This window comes from Bombus vosnesenskii, unplaced genomic scaffold (genome assembly GCF_011952255.1).
Source record: "Bombus vosnesenskii isolate JDL3184/JDL3185 unplaced genomic scaffold, Bvos_JDL3184-5_v1.1 scf7180000013263, whole genome shotgun sequence".
NCBI classification, from domain to species: Eukaryota; Metazoa; Arthropoda; class Insecta; order Hymenoptera; family Apidae; genus Bombus; species Bombus vosnesenskii.
In genome coordinates this window covers 18,914-44,359 of record NW_022882923.1, presented here as the reverse complement: position 1 = coordinate 44,359, position 25,446 = coordinate 18,914, and the positions used below count along the sequence as shown (strand labels likewise).

Below are 25,446 nucleotides of genomic sequence, written 5' to 3'. Positions count from 1 at the left end.
ATTCATTAGTCAGGCGGTTGGACGGGGCGGTGAGTGTTTACATGAGCACGCGCCAGAATTCCACCGGAGTGGTGGCAAATATGCACAGTGGTGGGGGTAGGAGGCCGGAGATCGGTCGACCAATAGGAAACAAAGCGAGACGCGGCTCCCGGGCGGAGCGTTCGAATATACCAGAGGTTCGACTCGCGTACTTCTGTCAAACGGCGTTCAGCCGTCGAGGGAGCAGATAGCGTGTCTTATATACTGGAAAATATCGGAAAAATCTTTGACAAGTCTTTAAAATCGTCAAGAAATCCCATCTGTTCGCCAAGTGAGAAACAAATATATTGAAAAATCATCAGACGTCGTCTAATCGTTGTAGAATTATCAATTGATAAGACATCGAGAAACTCACCATCTGTTTGACGAGTGAAAGATTAGCGATCATCGGACATCGTGAGTCGCAGAATTATTAGATGAAGAACGTTGGTAGGAGACTGCATTGTGCACGTTAGAGAAGATCCCAGTGTTTCTAAGAATTATTAATCAACGTAAAATGGAAACGGTTGAAATATCGAATATATGGTTCGTCTAAGGAGAAACGTAAGGAAAGAGACATTTGGCAGAGACGAACGTCAGTATGTTGCACAGTTCGTTGCCACGGGCGTTCCTGGCCCCTGGGTTGAATTATCTGGGTTACTACGGTGACGAGATCCACCAGCATTCGTACGGCGCGGCTACCAGTTGGCACATTCCTATGGAGAACCCTCCCACCTACTCCAGGGTTCCCGATCATCACGTTCTTCAAAACTGGGACTTGTCCAGATCGTCTACCCCGTGTCCCCTGGATCTGTCTCTGAAACCTCCGCCTACACCGATCACGCCGAAAACCGAAGATCTCGTAGATTCCAAGAAAGATCAGAGAACGTTGGACGATGTGCAGAAAGAATTGGAAAACACCGGGTACGGAAGGAACAGCGACGAAACGAGTCCCCTGGTGGTCGACGACTTCGACACGGTTCCACGAAGTTCCTCGGTGCACAGTCATTCCAGTTACGAGCTACTTTCCAAGAAAGAACCACTGCAAACTCCGGAACCAACGGTCAAAGCCTGCACTTTGGAAGAGGCCACCAGACTAGCTCCCTTTGGTTCAAGCTCGAACGAGATCGCTTCCAAGTATTACACGCACAATCAGAAGCTTCTATTAACCAGTCCTAGTCACCTTCAATCGGTACAAGGCTACCACCAGCAGCTTCTTCTAACGCCGCAGCATCACCTGCAAGGGATGCAGCACGCTCCCATGACTCCTCCGAGCACACCATCGCCTCCGCAATGTCCAAGACGAAAAGTAAGAGAGGAGGACTCGAGTCCAGCCTCGACGACCAGCAACAACAACGTCGCGTCTAGTAGCTCCAGATCCAGTTCCACCGAGAAGCTTCTTCAGAGACCCAAAAAGAAGCACGCTAGAAGACTGAAATTCGACGAGGATACCAGTAGCCCGGTGTCGGGTACCGTGATTTTGGGCCCGGACGAGGCTGTAGTCACCGGAGACATCGATCCGGCATTCAACATCGTTGAAGTCACCGAGGAGGCGCGAGCGGAGCTAGCTAAGATCGAGAACAGGCTTGGCCCTTATCAGTGCAAGCTCTGCAGGCAATTGCACGAGGACGCGTTCCAGTTGGCCCAGCACAGGTGCTCCAGGATAGCCCACGTCGAGTACAGATGTCCAGAATGCGACAAGAGATTCTCGTGTCCGGCGAATTTGGCCTCTCACAGACGCTGGCATAAACCAAGACTGGCCAACGGAGAACATTCGTCGTCTACCGGAAGTATCGAGATATCGTGCACCAGGTGCGACGCGAAGTTCACCAGGCAAGCAGCGCTGAGGAAACACCTAGCCAGTCAACATCCAGAGACCAATAACAACAACAATCACAACAACAATAACGTGGTGTTGGAGCAAGGAGGAGCTGTTGGTAAGACTGACGTCGTTCAGGTGGTTTCCAAGGGTACGTTGAACACCGAGATCCCCTGACACCAGTTCCCCGCGAGACCCTTGCCCAGAAGACCAGGACTCTACTGGAGATTCGGCCTTGATTTGTAAAGACCGAGTCTCCTAGTGGAGGGCTCTATTTTTTCGCAATCTAACGTTTGAGAATTTTTTTCGAATTTTTTTATAGTTGCTTGGTTGGAGATATGATAAAGAGCAGTTGATATATTATCTTTGCATTCCCCTTTGTTCTTGTTGTCATAGGGTATTTCTGGCATTTTTTTAAGTTTCATATTATATAGTAATGGGATAAATTTTGTTCTTTTTATTTTTTATTTTTCTAGTTTTGTATTTTTCCTTAGAATCGTAACACGTGCAATTTTATGTTAATATTTCATTAATGGAATAGACTTTTCTTAAAGGATAGGTTTTTTTCTTTCTTTTTTTTTCTTGGAGCATGTAACTCAACCGGTGTCGTATACAGGGAATGATGCAAGAGGGAAGGAGTAACGTGTTATTTGATTAGTAAATAATAGCGAAAGCAAAATTTAATACGACATTCTTCTCTGTACGCGTTATATAGTCATTATGATGGAGAATATGTCGGTCGAGGATTGAGAATTTTCTTTCGAAAACTGAATATTTCGATTTATATAACGCCTGAAAGGTTTTGTATATATTTTCAACTATACAGTGATTTTTTAATCTTTATGCTAAATTTATTTTCATTACGTAAATATGTTTCATATTCCGATACGCTTATCGTATTTTTTTATATAAACTTATTCATTAATAGATTGCACATATCTTGGAGTTTCATAAGTTTTATAGTAAGGTATAAAATATCCTACTTCATATCATGATAAAATTTATCAAACGATAGAGTGTGTTACTACCGATAAAAAGATTTTGCAGCAGCTGAGAATATTGCTTTTAAAAACAACAGAACGAAACAAGCGTAAATTTCAATCGTGATTGTAGACATTTTACTGACGGCGAAATTTCAGTTATCAATAATTCGGGACGATATTACGACGCACAATCGTAAAGTACAGCTAACGATCAATTTCAGAATTTCTATAATAATTCAATCTTTTTTTTTTTTTTAAGGAACATCGATTATGATACCTATTAGGTCGTTTCATAAATTTTGTCGCTTTTCGATAACAAAATTTGGCAGGAAATTGCGAAGAATCATTGTGAGATCAATCGTAAATTCCCTCGTCTTCTCACCTCTTCTCATCTAGAAATTATATTTGTTTCTTTTTCAATTTATTTCACTTGCTTCTATTTACTCTTCTTTCGCGAAATTTCAAAAATCTCCGCTTCTTATTAATCTTCGACAAAAATATCTCCTACTAAAAACTACGTAGTAATTAATAAAACTAAGAGAACTAGAAAACGGGTGAAAGAAAACTAGACGATTTTTTAATGAATGAAAAAAAAACAAATATAAATAGGCAATATTTGACAAATAGCAAAAATAAGTAACAACAGAGAAAACGACCAATCTTATGGAACAACCTAACGGAATCGCGTTAAAGAAACCAAGAAAAGATTTCACTGACAACTTTTCGTTTACCAATAAAATTTTGCTTCTCCAAAACTCGAGACAATAACAGCCGTTGCAACGGAACAGTTAAATACTAACGTGTGTGCTTACGAATGGCACGAGGGCCGAATCGGACTGTAAATTTGCATAGAATTAGAAGTAGCGAAGCAGCAAGGTTAATACGATGTTGCGTGCGATGTAAATCTGTAGATAGTAGAGAGAGGTCGGTTATAAAGCGTGACTGTGCGTGTACATATACCTAGCTGGCAATTTATCTGTGTTGTAATATTTATCCAAGGCGACGATTCCCCATCTTTCATCCTATGTTAACACGTTGCCTGTCACGGTGGCCATCGGTGAGCCACGTTATTAAATTCTTTAGAACAGCGATCTTCCATCCTTTTCATCTTATGGCACGCATAGACTAATTGCTAAAATTTTGCCACAGACTAAAAACTATGATAAATAGATATATTTGATCGGAGACAAGGCTATCGTTTTGACCATCGTTGTCTTTTTATTTGACGATCCTTTGAAAAGAGAGTCGATCAGGAACCGATTGAATACGTTAGGTATCGCGTGTCTGAAAATTTTTGCTGCACACCTCTGTGTCCATAGTTGATAATGGTTGAGAATTGCTGTTTCAGAATGATTAAAATAAGATAAAGATCACGGGCTGAAAACTGTTTTAACAACGTGAATATCTTGGATAACATTGTTGGAGGAAAAAATGAGTAAATCGGATCTAATACTTTGCGCGAATGAAAGTTTATTGATTGAAAATACATAGAACTGGCGTGACAGCCGACGTGTTAAGAGGACGTACGTTATTCTGATAAGTATTCCTTAGCGTCATAAATTTAACTTAACTCGCTGATTGGACTCATCGAATCGAGTGAATCGTGATCATACAGCAGAATATCAAAGATATTTAAGGCGATCGAATTAGCGCGTATCTAGTCGACAGGGTTATCAACTACTCGTTGATTACTTTTAATGTAGGATTAAGTAAGTTGGATAGGTAGTTTTTAATCGTGAGAATTAGATTCAGTGAATATTTCGTGGATAAATTTCTAATCAAACAGCCACTGTAATGCATATCGTGTATTATTTCTTATTAATCGTAAGTAGATGTAGGAGAGAAAATGTTATTAAATCGTTGGTATGTTTTATAGTGACAGAATTGCATGTATAGTAGTCCTGAATCATTTATTATTTGCCATTAAATTCTGCGAATTTTAATGCAATTATGAGAAATTCGAAAACGCAAAAATACGCAAAGTATAGTGTTCGTTATATCGTTTGGTAGATAAAAGAAATTTTTGTCTACTTTGTAAATTATATTTCCCAATGAGAGGAAAATAAATACGTTTATTTCGTTCATAGCAAATGAAACTACATCTTAGCCCTTTGCACTCCGAATTTTATTTCAATTTCGTTACCACCGACATCCAACGCTTTTAAGTATTTTATTTGAAATTTATTCTAACTAAAAAAATAAGACGATTTGAATAGATAAAGGAAGAAACAAATTCACTTAAATACCAGTTTTGTTCACAGTATTGTTGTATTTTGTAATTTTTAAGTGTGTGATATATCTTGAAACAATTTCCAGGATGCAATCCTGGTTTCCTTTCGCACGTTTCACAACAAAAGGTGAACATGAAAGAATGTCGAGTGGGACTCGACAAAGGAGATAAAAACTCACACTCGACATAGAAGTGCAAAGGGTTAGTAATACTTTTTATAAAAATATAACGATACATTGAAGCAAAAGAGAGCTGACAGTAACTAAACGAAAAAGTCATTAGTAAAAGGGAAGATATTTGCTAATAAGGAATTACACGTGTTGTCATGTCATAGATGAAAAAGTCAACATGGGAGGGAAGTACCATAGGAAAATTTCTCGACTCAGTAAATTCAGTGACTACATAGTGTATTTCAATTTTGCGTGAATATGATCGTCCGAGTTAGTATGTACGGCTGCGTGTAATAAAGAGTTGCTTCTAGTCTTTACTCAGACAGCATAGTTTAACGATCATTGCCAAATCGTAGCAGTTGTATCTAGTTAGAGAATGAGAATGTATTCACTGTTCTAAAACGTACTCCGATAACATGTATTATTTAGATAGAAACACATATTGATTGAAAATTCGTAGTTAATCGAAACGTTGCATCTATCAAATTATTTCGAACGAGCAAAACGATGTTCAGTTCTCGGAATATAAATTCTACGATGCACCTTTTTCCATATATTTAAACATTTAATAACAAATTATTTTTTCGCCCATAACAAAGAAAGGCAACTTGTGTGAACGATAATAATAATAGTACACGTTATTATTATTGCCATCGTTCTTTGCCACTCGTTTCGCTTAATTACTGGGTTTCATCATAGTAAGGTGGCTTGAGGTGACAGTGAAACGTTGTAAACATTCTTTCAATTTTTTTAATTAAAGAATTTCACAAAATCCTTTTATTACTATTATTATTCGTTAGTTCGGTATTATTGTATTGTAAATTAATATTAAGATAGAATACAATGATTTCTTTAGAAAAAGATTTATAATTAAAAAAAACACTAAAGATTTGATATAGAATATCAAACGCTTGTTCAATCACCGTAATATCGTTTCGGGTCACCGACGTTGTATAATAATATTCAGTTTAGTTCTTTTTTTTTCAGTTTTCCATTCTGCTTTATTCTACTCATTTAGAATAAAAGAGTATAATCTAGTCGAAGAGTAGTGAGCGAAGGTGTCTTTTTTAAGATTAAGTAGATAATAAAAATCACGAAGAACAATCACGAGAAGCTTGTACCGAGTGACTGGTTTAGGTATATGTCATAAGGATAGCCATCTATGTATAATTCCGATATAATGAAATTTAATTAGCGTTCGGAAACGTAGAAAATCGTGAAATAATTACACGTGGATTGTAGCTCGAGACATTCGAGCGACGACCAACCGGCGAACGAAAAAAAGTAGGGCACCGTTAAAAGATAAACGTATCTAGATGAACGCGGTGAATGTTAATTAAACAAAGCCTAGTCAGAACTAGTCGTGAGTAAGCATACAAATATATATACTATCTCTAGAAAGTGTATGAAAGGAACTTAAAAATGAAGAAGTTTATCAGCGACAAGGGGCAAACGATTATTCGTAGACTGCGGATTTTTATGTATTTATTTTATTTTTTATTTCCCTTGGACTAACGCTGCTTTATTAGGAAATAATTATATTTTATCTAAATATTAATTTATGGATAACGTGATAATAATTTAAAGATGTAAAGATACACGTAACATGTGAAAATATATATAAGATATCCGAAGTAGAATATTTATTAAATTCCATTTGTTTAATCGTGTTCGCAGACATCTGAATCTGCATAAATATCCGCAGTCGAATTATCTGTATAGGTAGTTATATCTTCTGATCGTCGTTAATTATGTGTCTGTAACACGATAGTCAACGAATCAGGCGATCGTATGTACATATGTATGCGTTAGATTGTTACAAAGAATTTGTCCGGCTATATCGCGTGATATATTTTTTAACGAATTATTTATACGCTGTTGAAAGCGATTAGAATTAAGTTGTCTTACTTAAATAGTACATAGCGAAGAATATTTTATTTAACCGAAGCTCGATATGCAAGAGCATGTAAGAATTATACCTACGTACTTGGAAGATTAATACGTGGTGCTATAACTCTAACAGCACTCATGATAGCACAACAGGTTGCGTGTTTAAGCGAATCAAAGAGGTTGTCACCTATCAAATTAAAGTAAGCACTTCGTGTTCACATTTTCCTTTTTGTTTATCTATACATGATGTAATAAAAGATCACGATTAAATATGTAAAAATTATCGATAAGAAGAAGTACGAAATTTTTGATTGGAAAATCGACAAAATGTTTGTAATAATCTTGTCTGCGATACATGCACATGTATCTATAAATATGTATAATAACGATCCGCGTCCATGTGAGCTGAGTATCATCGCACATTTAAGAAACTGCAAGTATAATTGATTGTATGTAACGTAGGCTAGTCACCAGATGTATTTTCTGTTCATATCTGTATATATCAAAATTTCATTTCTCGTAAATATACGAATCTTGAAGGCGAATCTCTGTTTGAAGATTATTCATTCGCATTTTGTTCACGATAATTATTTCTTCCTTCCTTCCTCCAACTTCCTCCTCGATATATCATTTTTGTTCTACCATTGAATACGATGACTCCAATGAAGATGAGTTGCTTTAGCTTACGTTACGCGTTTTCGTTCGCATCTTAACTTAACTTTTGCTGCTACTGACGCACATGTTGCGTCAACGCAATTATCTACATAATCGTAACACATATGAAAAAGTATCACGTTCTTGTTCGTTTGCATCGTTTCCACAGAAGATTTAACAAATTTTGAAGATCAAAACAGACAAAACCAGCAACGATCCTCAAGAAATACAGATATTCTTGACAAATACACCTATTGGTAGCATCAAGGCTGAAGTAGCTATCAAGTAATCCAATGAATCACACAGCAATAGATCACCATTTTCATATTTTTCTGGATATCACTTTCAGGTATTTCAATGGCACGAACAACTTGTACGATTTATGGTATCGATATCGTATAGGTCGATCTACATTAATGTGAATTACAATTATTAGGTTGCCCGGAAAGTATCTTTCTTTTGCAAACAACAGTGTTTTTTACAACAGTGCACCTTCGTACAAACGTGAAACAAAGTTTGTGAAATGTCGCGGTGTTTATCTCAACAGAACAAAAAATCTTGTGCGTCTATCATTTCCTCATAAAACGAAAGAAACTTTTCAGCCAATACGAAGCAACCCAATACATTTGAAGTATATTACGATAAGTGTAGACGCCACGCGAAGAAAGATGGGAGGAGATTGCAAACAAATAGGTTTCAAAAACAAACAAATTTTCATCGTTGTGTGAATACCATTGATATAAAATCCTCGACTGCTTGTTCATCTACCGATAGATTCTGTCTGCGAATTAAGAGTCACAATATCGAGGATGATTGATTTTCATTGATCCAAAGGAAATTGCGTAAGGATCAACAAAAAAGATATAGATATAGAGTGATCGAAGTCAGTATTGTCCAGGGATGATGCCCTTGGACGTTACTTGGCCCCGTGTGCCAGCATAATGCCTCACCGTAGAATCCATAGAGGGATTGCTGGCTCTGTAATCTGCGCGGTGCCTTTGTGCCGGCTGAATAAGGAGATCTGTCGCGCCCTCGCCGTTCAACAGGGGCCATTAAATCCGTGAAGCTGATTTTTCGAAATTCCCGCTTCCGCGATCGGCTCTTTAAATCGTACGTGAATTCCCCTGTTCTTTTGTACGCGTAATAAGGCTTACGCGTACTGCAACGTGTTCCCAGAAGGTTCTCGCTAATTTTTCTCGCGCGGACTTTCTTTCTCATTACGTTTTAAGAATCCTGGAAGATTATGAAATTGAAATAATAAATGACGCGAATGCTAGAAGAAGTTAGGATTTCTTTTTGTGGAAGAAAAAAAGATACATTACGAGGCTTTTCACCTGCTTAAGGGGGTGTCCTGAATTGGAATGTTCTAAAACAGCGTCTTTTTGTGACTTTTTTTTTAGAAGGGAAAGAAAGAAATGAAGTTATTGAATTTTGAGTATGGTTTTATATATATTTAACGAATAAAAAAAATTTTTTTTTTAAAGTAAAAAAAAATTATAACAGATTTCTAAGCCTATTTCATGGGCTGCAATTTTCAATCGGTGGGAAAGATCCAGCTCGTAATTCTTGACTGAAATAAAAGACCAAAAGAGGATTAAATTATAATATATTTTTCTTCTCGATGAACTAAAAAAAAAGGCAGAAAATAGTGTGAAATTAAAAATTTTGGCGGGTTTAAAGAAAAAATGTGTTTTATAAAAAGAAAAAATAAACTTTGAGGTGCTATAACAATTATTTGAATAAACTTTTTGACGAACTTCTTTAGTTCATCGAGAAGAATAATATATAATAAATTAATCCTCTTTTGGTTTTTTGTTTCAGTCAAGAATTACGAGGTAGATCTTTCACACCGATTGAAAACTGCAGCCCATGAAATAGGCTTAGAAATCTGTTATAAGATGTAGGTACCTAGGCAGGTATTTGAGTAAATGGAACGAGAATTGAAATGGTACGAACGTTAGAAATGAAGATCATTTTTCTAGGAACAAAATGTACTGACGCTTATGAATTAAAAGAATTAGGAATTGGAATTAAAAGTTAATGTTTGGAAGGATATTTTACTGCTTATAAACATCTTCAACTTCTTTTGATGCCTACGTCAAGATAAGCCTGTTGACTACAACGTCACGTTATAGAAGGTAGCTATCGGTGTACGGAAAAATGTATTAGATCGTGTTTATGTTTCGTTGAATCCTAAAGGAAACATTTTTCCTATACATACGAAGAAAGTATATGGATAAGTTATGTATAAAAGTCAGTATACCAAAATTATTGATTCATTGAAAATTCATGATTTTCATACGATATACGAAACGATGTACAAAGATAAAAATATTCTTCGAACCGTGTGAACTTCTGGTAATTGTTCTTTCTTATCTTCGGTAACAACATCTAAATTGATTTAGACGTTCGATCTAAACGAAATGCACTATGTACTTTATCTACATAAAGCTCCCTTTCCTTGGTTCCTCTTTTGGGCGACAAGAATTCGATTTTCTGTGCATTTCTAGCACATTAACGTAGTCAAAGGATCACACCGGTATTCGAGAAGGTCTGTGCCAGTGGAAATCGAAGTATCCACTTACCTATCCTCGGCCTCTGTTCTTGTTTTTCCTCTTTCTATCGTAGATCGATCGATGAAACGGAGAAGAAGCTACGATTCGAGAAAGGTTAGATACACCTCTTCCAAGTATCCGAGTGCGCCACTGCAGCAGCAAGCAATTTCGTAATTTTTCTTTCGTGACTTTGTCATCTTCGCTTTGCTATTCGTCGGGTCGAAATACAATTTCCCCGGCGCGATGGATAAGAAAGCGTTGGCAAAAGAGAGACGAAGACGAGTGCTCTCTTGAGTGTAGCAGCATAGTCCTTTTATCGACGTGTCTTCGAAGAATTTTCAGAATCGCTTTCTCCCGTGGGAAGCTCTCCCTCGCCATGTCACACATATCTATCTCCACACGTGTGATCGTGTGCGCTTATGCGAGCTTGTTCCTACGGTGTTCATGTCGATTCGACAAATTTTTCCAAAAAATCACTTTCTCTCTGTGTAGAATGTAGAAGATTTTTTAGGAATTATCTCTCATATATTTCTTATTCGTAATATAATATTGAATAATTGATTTATATAATATAATATTGCAGTTGAGTTGTTATTTTTTATATATTTTTATGTAAACCTGTTCGCATGGTATTTATACCGATTTGACAAAATTCCTGAGAAACCATCTTTCTTTCGTGTCGAGTGAATTTTTATTAACAAAGTTTTATCAAACTTTGAATCACGAAGATCCCATAAGTCAGTTAGTACTGTTATTTTTTATATATTTTTATGTAAACCTGTTCGCATGGTATTTATACCGATTTGACAAAATTCCTGAGAAACCATCTTTCTTTCGTGTCGAGTGAATTTTTGTTAACAAAGTTTTATCAAACTTTGAATCATGAAGATCCCATAAGTCAGTTGGTACTGTTATTTTTTATATATTTTTATGTAAACCTGTTCGCATGATATTTATACCGATTTGACAAAATTCCTGAGAAAGCATCTTTCTTTCGTGTCGAGTGAATTTTTGTTAACAAAATTTTATCAAACTTTGAATCATAAGGACCTCATAAGTCAGTTAGTACAGGCGGAAGAATTGATGTCTAATTGGAAAGAAGCGACAATTGCACTCACGCTGCTTTTTGGTAATTTCCAACTCTTAATAAAAGGAACGGCGAAACTTATGAAGTCATAAAACGAATCTATAAATGAAACATTTGTAAAACGAAAACTCATGAAATGAAATTTATGAAATGAGATGAAGCTTGAAGTGAAATTTATGAACTATATAATAATTTTGTTTTTCACGTTAATACAATAAAAAGCAAGTTCCATGGACTGTAATTAAAAGCGTGAGAGACAAATTAAGAAAAGGAGAAACGAACAGGGCGTTACTATAGAAGCGATGGAGGTCGAATACTATTTGAAAAATTGTATTTGAGAAACGGTCGTGCAAACAGAAAACGGTGCTTTTATCATTAGGTAAACAATGGCAGCTATAGAGCACGATCCGCGATGCCACAATATCGCCTCGATATCCTGTAAACGACAAACATCTGTGGGATAATAACTGTAAAAGCTTTGGGAAAGCACATCTCAGAAATCTCTGCCGCTTCTCGGCACATTGGATTTCTCGGAAGAGAAATTTTCGCCTCGAGCATTCCGAATATCTCCTTGATTCACGTACTCGTCCTACAAATCTGTTATATACGTGCTGTACAATGCTATAGAAAGGATGACGCGCGGAGAAATATTTTGCAATCGTTTTAAAAGCTTATTTCTTTCAACGTTTTCGTTAAATTTTTCTGTTTAAAGAAATAATAATTTTGTATAAATAACAAGTTTTTATTGCTTTCCTTCTTTCGAAGCAATTGAAATCTACGTATTTCATAATGTGACATTTTGCAATCTAGCAGAATAAAATTAAATTTTGGCACACAGTATGGTCACATGATTAAATAAAATTTATTGTAAATCAATCATAAGATGTTTCGTAGTTTACGAATTGATATGTCTAGCGATCGAATGAGAAGAAGCGAATCTCATTTTGCATGAACATTTCGCTGGAAGATTTAAATATTATCGCAAAAAACGTGTATTATCTGCTTCAACATTTTTTAATCATTAGCATAGGAAGAATAAATATCAGCGTTTTGAAATTAAAAGTTACAATTCAATTAAATTTTACTTTTACAACGAAACTGCACGCTACTGTACATTGTTCAATAGGTATTTTATTATTTAGATAATGTTGATCTTCTAAATCAACTTCCATTTTTAAATTCTCTGCTTTAGGTTTTTCGCGATATTAAAACAAACATTGACAAAATCGTTTATATAATTACGCATTATATTAGCATTGAACAAAATGAAAGATACAACAAATACAAATTGTTTTCTTGATTTTGAATTGCTTTCCTTCTTTCGAAGCAATTGAAATCTACGTATTTCATAATGTGACATTTTGCAATCTAGCAGAATAAAATTAAATTTTGGCACACAGTATGGTCACATGATTAAATAAAATTTATTGTAAATCAATCATAAGATGTTTCGTAGTTTACGAATTGATATGTCTAGCGATCGAATGAGAAGAAGCGAATCTCATTTTGCATGAACATTTCGCTGGAAGATTTAAATATTATCGCAAAAAACGTGTATTATCTGCTTCAACATTTTTTAATCATTAGCATAGGAAGAATAAATATCAGCGTTTTGAAATTAAAAGTTACAATTCAATTAAATTTTACTTTTACAACGAAACTGCACGCTACTGTACATTGTTCAATAGGTATTTTATTATTTAGATAATGTTGATCTTCTAAATCAACTTCCATTTTTAAATTCTCTGCTTTAGGTTTTTCGCGATATTAAAACAAACATTGACAAAATCGTTTATATAATTACGCATTATATTAGCATTGAACAAAATGAAAGATACAACAAATACAAATTGTTTTCTTGAGAAGTCTGGAAAAAAATGAAATTTTCTCTTAAAATTTTGTCTTCGCTTGTGAAAAACAATATAAACTCAATTAATTATTAATTTGTCAATAGTTAATTTAATTACGTTTTCATTCGATATTTAGTGGATATTTCTTTATTTTTGATTACTTTTATTAATCTGTTAGACACACTGTCCTCTATTTTTTATTTGTCCTCTATTTTTTATTTTATTCTATTCTATTTTTTTATTTTATTCTATTTTTCAACTTCAACGATATCTTCCATACGTGGCTCCTTCCGATCCTAAACATTTCTTGCTAGAATTCCCCATGGATTTTCGATCGGTTGCAGATCAGAACTGAATACCATGGTAATAATTCGAAAATCTTGAAACCATTTTTTTGTAGTGGCAAACGTGTGAATAGGAGCATCGTCATGTTGGAAAATTGTCTCTTGTCTTCCACCTCAGTTATGAAAGCCATTAATTCGCCATGTAACATTCCCCACGTCTTATTACGTTCAATTCACGCTTTATAAAAACAATTTCACTTAACATATCCAGCTATGACCTGTAGTTTCTTAAAAATATCGAAGAAATAATGCAGAAAATGTGTTTGAGTTTATAATCGAGGAGTGTTTGTAAACAAAGCTGTAAGTGCAAAAATAGAAAACTTTTAATTTTGTATTGGAAAATGTTTTACATACCAATGAAAATACCGTGGTATAGAATTTCAGCGCAATTCCCCTGGTATGGAGAAAATGATAGAAAAACAGTTAATTGTTTCTTGGCCTTTGTTTATATCATCCGACTAAATGAATGAAACATTGAATTTTCTTTGCAACTGATTTTGTTTACAACAGATGCACTTTTCTTTTTCATGAATTTGGACTACATTAACGGATAAGCTTTCTTTTCCTCCGGAAAAACTTGTTTCTTGGCGTTTTCAGCGCTCTTCGATTACTCACAGCACTCTAAACGGTAGAATTTTCCCAAAAATCCTAAGAAATTCTTCAAAAATTCTCGAGAGAGACACACGTGTGAACATTCCTTAAAATGCCTTAAAATTTGCCGTCAAACGAAAAAGGCAACTTGACTATAGAAAAGTTTAAAATGAAATCAACTGGCGAGAACGAGATTTGTCATTCGCGCGAAATCGCTTTCACGGAGGGCACGCCGGCTTTGGTTTTATTTTATCTCGGGGTATTAGAGCACGATTGCCTCCGAAGCCGAAAATTGCTTTGACCCGACCCCAACCGTGTCTCCGTTCGTCACCAGACTTCATCCATCCTTCGACCATTCTCGAAACATCCCCATGGATCAATTGATTCTCTCCGTAATATTTCTTCGGGACTCGAACTTGCTCTTCTATGGGATATTAACAAAAATCAGGGACCTTTGTATAAGAATCCGTTTGATCTTCAGCGGTTGTTACGCGAAAGTAAATATGAACAGTGTGTCAGCGTCGTTGCTTGGCCCTTTTTTTATCTTCCTTGATAGGCAAATATCATAAATTTCTATCTATCTTTGCAAACTCGCAACATTCGTTACATTGGCTTGATTTATGGTGAAATAAGGTGTTCTGAGTTATTTCGAATAATGTTATAGTGTTATGTTGTAAAATATCAAAGATCTGTATCTAGAAGATAATATCGCTGAATCTAAATTTAGTATCTACAGTGACTTACTGAAGTATAATACTTGAACACTTTTATGAACATACACATTACTGTCTCTGTTATACGAAACATTGAAAAATTCCATTGCACTTTTTCACGACACGTAGTTATCATATTGATAAATTTTGAGACCAATGCTGGAACGTACAGTACGTACCTAGGTGGGAAATAAAAGGTAAGAAAATGTTTATTGCAACTACATATATATGTTGCGAAGATCAGAAATGTATTTAAACGATCAATTAAATATTTCTTACATTAATAAACCTCAGTTCTAATTTTAAGACTAAGGATCTAGGACAATTGTTTTAAATAAAAAATAAATAATTGTATTACATAAATGTTTTGTAATTTATACACATATATTAGGTCGTCTGAAAAATTTCTTTCGTTTTATAAGGAAATAATGGATGCGCAGGATTTTCCGTGTTATATTATTTTATCGAATTACGTATGATCCATTTTGTCCTATCAAACTAAAGATCACAACGTTCGAAAGATTGGGTTTCGTGTTTGTATAAAGATGCGTTGTAAAAGACGTGTCTGCAAGAGAAAGACACTATAAACTAATATATATACAGGGTGATTGGTAACTGGTGGTACAAGCGGAAAGGGGGTGATTCTACGCGAAAAAAGAAGTCGAAAATATAGAATAACAATTTTTCGTTTGAGGCTTTGTTTTCGAGAAAATCGACTTTGAATTTTCGCTCGGTATGCGTGTAAAAAAAAAATTAAAAAATATTTTTATTCTATATTTTCGACTTCTTTTTTCGCGTAGAATCACCCCCTTTCCGCTTCCACCACCAGTTACCAACCACCCTGCACATGTACATTTTCATATTGGTCATGATTTTTTTCGATATAATGTAATTAAATTTCAGAGAGTGTTGCACAATACACGTAAAATAAAAGTGACAAAAATGTTCTTCTTTTAAATATGCATATATTCTTCTGAATTTATCTATCACAATGAATTTATCTGATAATTATTGAAAACGATAGATAATACATAGTACATAAACCGAGTAAAATTCTCATATTCATTGGCAGGGTACGCATACATACAGACCTACGTTAAATAGCAAGCGTTGCCAATGAACTAGTGGCTGGGTACACGGATGACGAGGACGTCGAAGATCTCCAGTGTGTCCCACATAGCGGATCTGAGATTACTGTGATATTTATTTCTCCCTTTGTATAGACTCTCTCGCTGCGACAGAACGAACCGGTGTGGGCATATATACCTATATCAAAGAACTCTCGGGAATTAGATATCGTAGACTCGGTGTAAGATGCTTTTCCACGGCTGATCCTCCTTTACGTGAATGCGGATTTCTCCGATGCTTGAATCCAACCGCCGTTCTACCCTAACCACCCCACCTTCTTCCAGTTCTTTTCTTCCCTTCTCTGTCTCTTTCGACCCGCCACCAAGCGTACTCCGGTAATTATGCTCCTTTCGATCGTGATTTTGATTAAACCAGCACATAGGCTAAATGGTCCGGTTGCCGTTGCTTTTGCAGTTTCGTGGATAGCGAATTAATTTTTGAGAAATTTAAGGAGACATGTGTTTTACGCATAAAAAATATAACGACGCCTATAGATATTGATTTTTCATGTAATAAGAGCATCGTTGGAAACCTAACGCTTGCGTTCTTAGTGTACAGCCATTAATCTTCTGCACTTTTTATTAATAAACGGTAAATAAAAAATATAGAATAAGATTGTCGAAAAGGGGCGATACGCTTTCGAGAAAATGGAACTAAAAAAATACGAAGTAATTAATATTAGTGTCCAGATACCTATAGTTAAGTATTAATCCTAAGTATAGGTATTAATCTTTGAACACATAAGAATGTGGAAAATATAGAACCCAACGACTCGAGTACAAATTGAACGCAAACTCCGCCTTCATATCAAAGGATCACATCACCGACGTTCTAAATTACCCAAAGAAACTGAGTTTTACCACGAAACCTAATTTAAGAATAACGAGGCGAGATGGCCGCTAATAATTCAGGTGCCAATGCGACATAAAGCCGAAATAAAAAGAAATGTATCTGTCGATGATATTAATAAATTGGCAAGTTATAAATTCTAACAATTGAAGATTATATAGACCTTGGTTCTACAATCGTACAATTTCACGTTAAATAAAATAATTTGAAACTTAAAAAAACTCCATTCGATTTATCACCGAAAACATTGCTATCAAACGCTGTCACAAACACATCCAACTTGTAACCTGTAAAATGTCGTCAATGATATTAATTTAGTCATGCAAGGGGGTTCGGTATATCATAACCAAATATCTGTAACTTTTCTTCATTCTACGCAGCCGTATTCGCAATGATCTCTTTTCGGCATCAAGAGGATCGTGAAACAATTTAAATACGTCAAGACCGTTTTGTATCACGAGAACCAAGAAGGACAGAGACCGGAAGTAAAAGAGACGAAGAGACTGTGTACGCGGTCCGGTGAAAGGAACGGAAAGTAATTTCCAGGAAATGACCAGCGTTCAGTATCCAAAGCGAGATTTCTTTTGATCGGTAGCGTCGTTCAGTAGCGACGTCAGTTTTTCCAGCAGACTTTTCCGGACCCTTCGTTTAATAGAGAATTGGTTGCCCCGTTGTCTATTGATGTTGGGCAACTGATACACAGAAAGATTGAGAAGAGAAAGACGTCGTAGTCTTGTACCTTGTCGACACGACAGAGAACGTGGAAAAGGCCAGTCCGGGCCAGTCTGTTGGTCGTTTATGCATTTCCGCTCGGCTGGCTATCGAGTGTCCTCTCGTTTCGTCGCCTTGCCCTCAAAGGAAACCACATTACAAAGACGGTCAGCCTCGTCTAATGATGTGGTCGAACTTCTGTTGGACCAGTCTAGAATCGACGTGTCTCTACATTTTCATTGTTGCTGCGTCTCCGAGCACTTTGACTTTTCACACTTCTCTCACTTAGCGTCCTTTCACGGAACTCTGCTCTTTTGTTGTTCTGTTTGCTTATTTGCGTGCTGCAAGGGATATTCGAGGGATCGTAAAGCGTCAATGCGTAAAAGTAATATCTATCTTTGCTGGCCAGATGGGTTTATGGTTATTCGATTCATGGGGTTGAGTATCGATCGATCGATAGTAATGATTAGACTAGTTGTTATGTATTGTCATGCATGTGTATATGTCTTATGCTTCCTTTCAGCGTGGACTATGTCGTTACAGCTAACGTAAAGGTCATGTAAGTCGGTAACAAGAAAAGGTAAGGGAGGAAGTAAAATGAATTGTGTCTAACAGATGATTACATTTAAATCTTCTAACATGCCATCTAACGTTAGACTTAAACGTAATCATCAAATCAGACACAATTCATTTCCTTATGTGCGAGGTGGATTGAATAATGTCAGAATTTGGCTAGTTTAAAGAGCATATGAAGTGTCTAATTGAAAGATCCAGTATAGTGTCCTGTACTATTGGGATTGCCATCTGAGTAGGTATGTCCGTATTTCGTACCAGTCTCAGTTCGTTGTCTGTTCACGAGGCTTTGAACTGAGACTATTTCTTCGATGTAAACTTTTGAGGCAAAGCACCAAATTAGGCAAGCATATGATAAGTCCAAATGGGCTTTTAATTATATATAATAATTAATATATATAATAAAAAACAACGAGATATATTTATGAAAGGTGATAACTGTGCGATCGATGATTAGCGGATTCTTATGCAGATTCATATTTCTATGAATATAATTAAAGTTAGATAGGATATTGTTTTATTTACTAAATATTACAGATACTACTATACTCTGAATATTTCACGCTATTTTCTAAACTGTTTACATTCTCATAAATGCATAAAAATCTGCGGTTTAGAATAAAAATCTTTATGATAAGAAGCTTTTATTAACGTTGTATACTAATCTAGAATACTAACTTTGGTTAGTAACAAGTTCTGCGACTCAACAAAACTAGTTGAAATAATTGGAGATTGGTAATTTCGTATCTTCAAATTGTGCTTTAAGGCGTGATACTTGTTCCGATTTCTTAGAAAACTATATGTGATCGATTTCAGAATCAGAAAAGGAGAACAAGGGTGGCGTGGAGCTACTTATGACCCAATCATCGTCGTTCAGCCGCGGAGAAGATTCGAATTTGCTGGTAGAGCTTCGTTTTGAAATGCACCCTCTTACCCTCTGTGCCTGTTGTTTTATCAGGTATTAATTATACAGGGTGTCCGTGTCCTTCTTTCGGTCATACGTTGTCGATATATTCAATAGGTCGAGCTAGGTAAAAAATGTCACATAAAAATATTTCATTGAAAGCATTGTTAAAGAGCTGTAACAAAAAAAAAAAAAAAAGGAAGATGATAAATAAAATGGGCGGTAACGAACGTACGTTACTACAGTGCAACGCATAAATAGGTCAGGAATGTTCAACGGGTAATAAAGGAAAACTTTAAATAGTAATAAATTCAGTTTTTTTATCGCTGCCAATCTTATATTGACAGGAACGATGAAGATTTTAAAATGGAATTGTAGTTGGAGTTACAAAAATATACGATAGCTTCTGAATACTATCAAATCTAAATATTCCTAATCTGTTTTTTGTTATAACTCTTTAACAATGCATCCAATGACATACTTTTATATGACATTTTTTTTCTTATCTTGGTCTATGGAATATACTGACAATGTACAGCCGGAGGAAATTGGGACACTCTATATTCTTTCTCGAAACTATATCGAAAATCTATATTGGATAATAAATTTTTTCATAGGATTACATGACTAGAAATTTGAATTATTTGTAGAATTCAGCTTTTCGATCGATTTATAAGTACGTATAGTATTGTTCATAATTAATATAATGATATAATGAATATTTGTTCTATTTTCAAATTCTATTTTATACGCGATCGAGCATTCCAATTAAAAAAAATGATGAATTTTGATACGGATTTAATATTCATAAAATTTTACAAAACTTAATTCTCTTACTTTTAGGATGTATATTTCGCTCGAAATAAATATAATACACAATATAAATTCTATAAATAATATTCTTACAAATATCGAAACATTTCTTAACATACATAATATACTGCGGTTCTATAATTTGTATAATTTTTACATCAAATTTCACAATACTATACGTATACAAATCATGTCTGTTCCAAATTAATCCAACTTATACAACTCAAACTTTCTCATAGCTTTTGAACTATCACTTAAAGAATTGTACATTCAATATTAAAAACCTCTAGACATACTTGTTGCCTATTCCTTCGTCGTTTACTCGTCGGCCTGTGTCTCGTAGAATTTTCCATCTTTCTCAATCTCGTCTTTGCCTTTCTTTCACTTAGAATCAGATTCTCCGTGAATTCTTTGATCACAACATCGATTCTTCGATCAAGCGATTCATCTGAATAACTGCTATCCGTGTCAAAATCGTAGGTAGGCAGCAAATCCACTTTTCTCACATAACCTTTCCACTCTTCTCTAACCTTCTTCTCGCTTTTCTCGTTAGGTCGTTCGTTCGACGTATTTCGAAACTGACCACGTGAACAATCAGTTAAGGTTCCAGAATCTAGAGATTCGGTGATCAATTTAGACGAATTCGAAAAGTTTGGCGTTGAGTTCCGTTGGTAATAGCACACAGTGTAGGAATCCACTGGGATGTGATCGAAAAATTCCCTAGTGTCTTGTAACATGTTGTCGTCTTTGAAAGAAACGTCATTTGAAAAACAATCGTCGTGGGACGATTGCAACTTTGATAAAGAAATGTCCCTAGCGGAGCAATACTCGATCGACGAGCTTGGACTGCATTCTTGCTCTCTTAACGAGCTGCGATTGCAATTCAAGTTCGAATTTGCAAAACGGAATTTGTGAATGGAAGATGTACGGTTTCGGGAGGTTTGTACCGACTGTTCTGTCAATTCTTGCTTCGTTTTTTGGTGCTTCGTTGCCGACGTTGTCACCAGTACAGATTTCGGTTCGTTGGGGTAAATATTATATAACGTGTATCGATAGTAATCATAGTGATTCATAGTAACTTCTGTAGAAGGTTGATCTATTTCTAAAATATCGTTTGAATCCTCTGCATCGTGGAAAAGATCGTCATCGTGAAGCGAAAAATAATCATCATAGTCCTCTTCCAATCGTTTCTTCACGTTTCCAAGGATTATCACTTCGGAAGTTTTATCTTCGACCAAATAATTGTTCGATTTCCATGACACGTTTGAAGTTTTTAGTGAATTTACATTGGATTCAACGGGAACAGAATTTTCAAGCATAATTCCTTCTTCGTCTTCCACACGGTCTGTACTATCTATAAAATACGTGTCGTTGCAAGCTATCGATTTAGATATATCGACGTCGTTCTCCATCCTGTTATTCAACATTCTTTGAAGATCATACTTTCTGTTTTCGCTTAAAGCTTCTTTTCTTCTATTATACTTTCGCAGTATTTTCGTCAGATTATCGCTGGCGAAATTTGTCACGCTGCCATTACTGAAGAAATTTTCTGGTAACAAATTAATATTTTTAATCGTTCCGCGTCTTTTAAGTTTGACAAACTTATTTTCTTTTCTACGAACTCTCGACAAATTCTCCGTATCGTATTTTCTCGGCCTTTTCTCTGTTGTGTTGTTTCCGTGTTTTCTCGATGCTATTTTCTTCATATACCGAGTTCCTAGCAATTCTAAATTTGTCTTACTCCTTTCGCTATGGAAATTCACGCGGTCAGTCGCGAAGATTGTCTTAATGTCTTTAGATGACGATGTGTTCGTTGAAGTATAATTTTCTTTTTGATTATGTTTAACATGCTTTTCCGATTTTATAGGATACGATCTGTCCGTTTGGCAACAAACACTTTTCTTTGACTTTACGATTTGATTATTATAAGATCTGTTATATGTGGTACGACGAGAATTGTATTCGCTTTCCGATACGAATTTAGTAGATTTTTTCACCGTATAATCTGATTGTCTGTTATCGATTTTATCAGCAACGAACGTATTATCGTTACAAGCATCTTTTTTCTTCTTTGTGTTTTCTATAAATTGGCACTGATCGATGGGCTTATCGTCGCATGGCTCTAATTTGCAAGAATGTTTCTTCGAAAAATGGCAATTGTGTACTACCTCAAGGTCACAGTGTGGTGAATGTACATGTGTGCAATGTAGCGGTGTATGATGCGAAATGTGGGTACAGTAACAGACCGGTTTGTAAGAAAAGAAGAAGACGCACCATGGATTACTACCAATTAAGTTGGGACTGGTTTTCCATAAAATGCTTTGATATCTGCAAATGTTTTTAATTTAAATCATTTAATTGTTAGACAGTGCAAATTTAGTTATTTAATCGTATTAGGTAAAATAATAATACTTTCGCTCTATGAATAGTTCGTTATTGGACTTTGATTTGGGCAGATATCTCGAAATTGTTATCTTTGGAAAGAAAAAGAAACTACTCTTAGCAGGTGAATAAAACAAATTAAAGTGAAAATACCTGTGAATAAAGCTAAGATATTGCATCAAAATATTCTTGATAATAGCTATGCCCCAAAATTGGTGAGTATTTTTATTATTATTGTCCTGATGATCCAGTTTTAAACCGATCGTGACAATTTTTGGTATTTTAGGTATGAAATCCATACAGTCCTTTTTAACTGGCAACTTCTTGGAAATATAATAATCGTCAAAGCCTTGGCTACTTAGGCGTTTTATGACAATTTCCGGACACCATCTTTCATAGCTTGTTTTACGTGGGAGACAGTGATCGTATCGTTGAAAATCGCTCTTTATCCGATCGATGTAAAGGGATGCCATTCCAAATGTGTTCAATTTTCATTACTATACCGAGAAAGATATAATATAAACAGCTTTTTGTCTGGTTTTAAAAATGATTGATGTATAGAGTTATAATTAACTAAATCAAACATAAATATGACCAATGATAATTGTTACAAATATTAATTAATTCTACAAATTGATCTGTTACATATATGGAAAATATTTTATGTAAATTGACCGTACTTATCAATTTGTCAAAACCTGCAAAATGTCCCTCTTTGCACTCTATATATTTTTATATAAAATTTCGATATATAATTGAATTTTCTCCTAAGTTAATTCAAGCTATATATATACATATATTACTATAAATATAAATTAAAGCTGCTGCAGTAATATATTCAAATTTATTCAATATAATAACGCACGAGTCACATGGTCTTTTTATCTTTAGATTAAGAAATTAATTTATACTGAGAGAACTGCTTGAACTTTTCAATGTAATCTGTTTTATCATGAATATTATAAATATGTTAATAAATGTGCTAATATAGCAGACAGCGAACACTTACAATGAACGAAATGCATTCCTAGTTTGGCATTTAACTAAGTTTGAGGTTAACCAGGAATGAATCGATGAAATCACATTTTGGCCATTATCAAATTTCCAACTAGGTGAATGTAATCCACTGTGACAAATGAATTTGCGTGGATCGTTTTGGGAGAATGCGTTTACATGAAATTCTGTATAATTGACCAAGAACTCGCTTATCAAATTTCTGTCTAATCCGAGAAACGTAAATAGTATAATATGACAGAGCGATGAAACAACAAAATATACGTGTATCCCGCTATAGTATGTTGAAATTATTGACGCAATCTAGGACGGTTATTCGGGGCAGAAAATTTAAATTGCACCGAATAATTGGAAATAACAGTGATAGATGATTTTAATTTCATTGAAACTCTCACATCTAATTTGCGGCAAGATCGCTGTATTATTTATTACTATAGAAACGAATAATAACGATTGTACTCAATTCTCTTGGAAACAAAGTTTCACGCATAATAATCGAGTAATTGAAAATGATAAACGATGTAAATTCCAAAAGAATAAAAATTGCAGGCTTTATCATTGAGAAGAGACGAAGAATGCGATAGAAAAATGTTGCGAGTACTGCAATAATTTATTTTTAGTTTTTCAAAGAAAAGATAATAAAAATGAAACTGTAACGTAAAAATAAATTTAATCAATGTAAAAAAAAAACAGGTTTCAAATGACAAATAAGGAAAGGGCAAAAATTAGTATAAAAGAAATGAGTCGTTAATTCTTATCGAAAATGTTCAATCGTTTACCATTTCGTCTCCTCGATTATCGTGTTAGAGATATTTGTACAAATAATCAATTCAAAACATTGATCCGAAAGCATAAAAGTTTGCAAAATGTTTAGTCATTGGTCGCGTGGTTGATTGTATCGAATCTTGTGAACTAACCTGCAGGGATACGCGCTGGCTAAATGCATTTGCGTCTCTGTAATCAAAGAGCCATTATCATGCTGGCAAAGGAGCTAATGGAGAGCTATGAAATTCCCTCCATGAAACTGTCGACGATCGTCGTGATGTTAAGTCATGTGTAATGGAATGCTTCATCACGTAGCCCAGGTAGTTAGTACACGCATTTAATATACCTCACCTCTGTTCACCGACCTACGTTCCTTTTCTGCTGTACCAGCTAAATAATTACGCACGTTACAACCCCTATCATGCACCGACTTATTAATTTTCCAAGGTAACAATGACATTTGGGAACATCCACCTAGCCCTCTTATATCCTGATGTTTCTCATATTTTTATCTATGTATCTAGTAGTAAGTTATAACTAAATATATCATAGTATGTTTTCATTCTATCGTAAGTATGTGTAGTAAAATTTATCTACTTCGTAGTATTTGCATTAAATACCGATGGATGGATTAAAGATCGAACATCTGATGATTATCAATAGTAATAATAATCCGTCAAATAATATGAATTAATTGCATATTTAATGGGCATTTTTTCGATTAAATTTTTGTAGCATATTATTAAGTTAAATTCAAGAAGTATTAATTCTGGAATATGGAGTATCCGAAGAAGGAACGAAAAGGAGGCTGATTGAAAAGGCAAGATACGGAAATGTGAAAGAGGGAAATCGTTATTGGTTGGAACAGGGAAGAAGAAAATGTATTGTATGTAATTTAAAGACACGCATTTTAAGACACTCGTTAAAAAACTGCTATAGACTCGATTCTAGAGTAGTAAGCTAGAAATAAAGGGTAAAAATATAGACAGCCAACTAATTGCAAGCCAAGGATAGATATGTGATAATATGTAAATTAAGTAGGAAAATGTATATAGATTAAGAGAAACAAAGATATACATGTCTAATTCGTAGATTAGATATAAGAGGGGACGTGTGTGATGGTGTAAGTGTTGTATGGCAATAAGTGACAGTTGGATATATGTAAGCCAAGTCTTTCTTCCAAGTTGTGAATTTGAAAAAATAAATGAATATCGTTATTATTAAATAACTTACGTTGTTAATAAAACATCTATCGGACTGTTTTTATTACTATTGTTATACGCATTTACCTATTTTCGTTATATAAAATTTAATTACACAATCCAAAATCGTAACCTACGATTAAAAACTACGATTAAAAAGTATTATACAGTTGAAAATACTTTACCAATTTACATTTACCT

At 35.0% G+C, this 25,446-nt stretch overlaps 2 protein-coding genes across 2 annotated transcripts; one reads left to right on the top strand and one right to left on the bottom strand.

Moving 5' to 3' along the window:
- The first annotated feature begins 98 nt into the window (after nt 1–98).
- Nucleotides 99–2,270, top strand: LOC117232163 (zinc finger protein 286A-like). Its single transcript, XM_033491365.1, has one exon. The coding sequence runs from the start codon at nt 620–622 to the stop codon at nt 2,012–2,014; it is 1,395 nt and encodes a 464-aa protein (XP_033347256.1). The 5' UTR covers nt 99–619; the 3' UTR covers nt 2,015–2,270.
- A 16,408-nt stretch (nt 2,271–18,678) lies between these two features.
- Nucleotides 18,679–22,866, bottom strand: LOC117233312. Its single transcript, XM_033493496.1, has 3 exons — nt 22,418–22,866; nt 20,179–22,219; nt 18,679–19,108 (listed from the first exon to the last, which is right to left on the bottom strand). The coding sequence occupies exons 1-3, from the start codon at nt 22,735–22,737 to the stop codon at nt 18,962–18,964; spliced, it is 2,508 nt and encodes an 835-aa protein (XP_033349387.1). The 5' UTR covers nt 22,738–22,866; the 3' UTR covers nt 18,679–18,961.
- Between the last annotated feature and the right edge of the window lie 2,580 nt (nt 22,867–25,446).

What these genes read in the sequence shown, in the direction of transcription:
- LOC117232163 (XM_033491365.1), top strand. Translation starts at nt 620, where the DNA reads ATGTTGCACAGTTCGTTGCCACGGGCGTTCCTGGCCCCTGGGTTGAAT.
- LOC117233312 (XM_033493496.1), bottom strand. Translation starts at nt 22,737, where the DNA reads ATGGCATCCCTTTACATCGATCGGATAAAGAGCGATTTTCAACGATAC. An exon ending in TATCTTAGCTTTATTCACAG is followed by an intron (nt 22,220 to 22,417) that starts GTATTTTCACTT and finishes TTAAATTAAAAA; the next exon opens with CATTTGCAGATATCAAAGCA. An exon ending in GACGAAGGAATAGGCAACAA is followed by an intron (nt 19,109 to 20,178) that starts GTATGTCTAGAG and finishes ATAAAACAACAG; the next exon opens with GCACAGAGGGTAAGAGGGTG.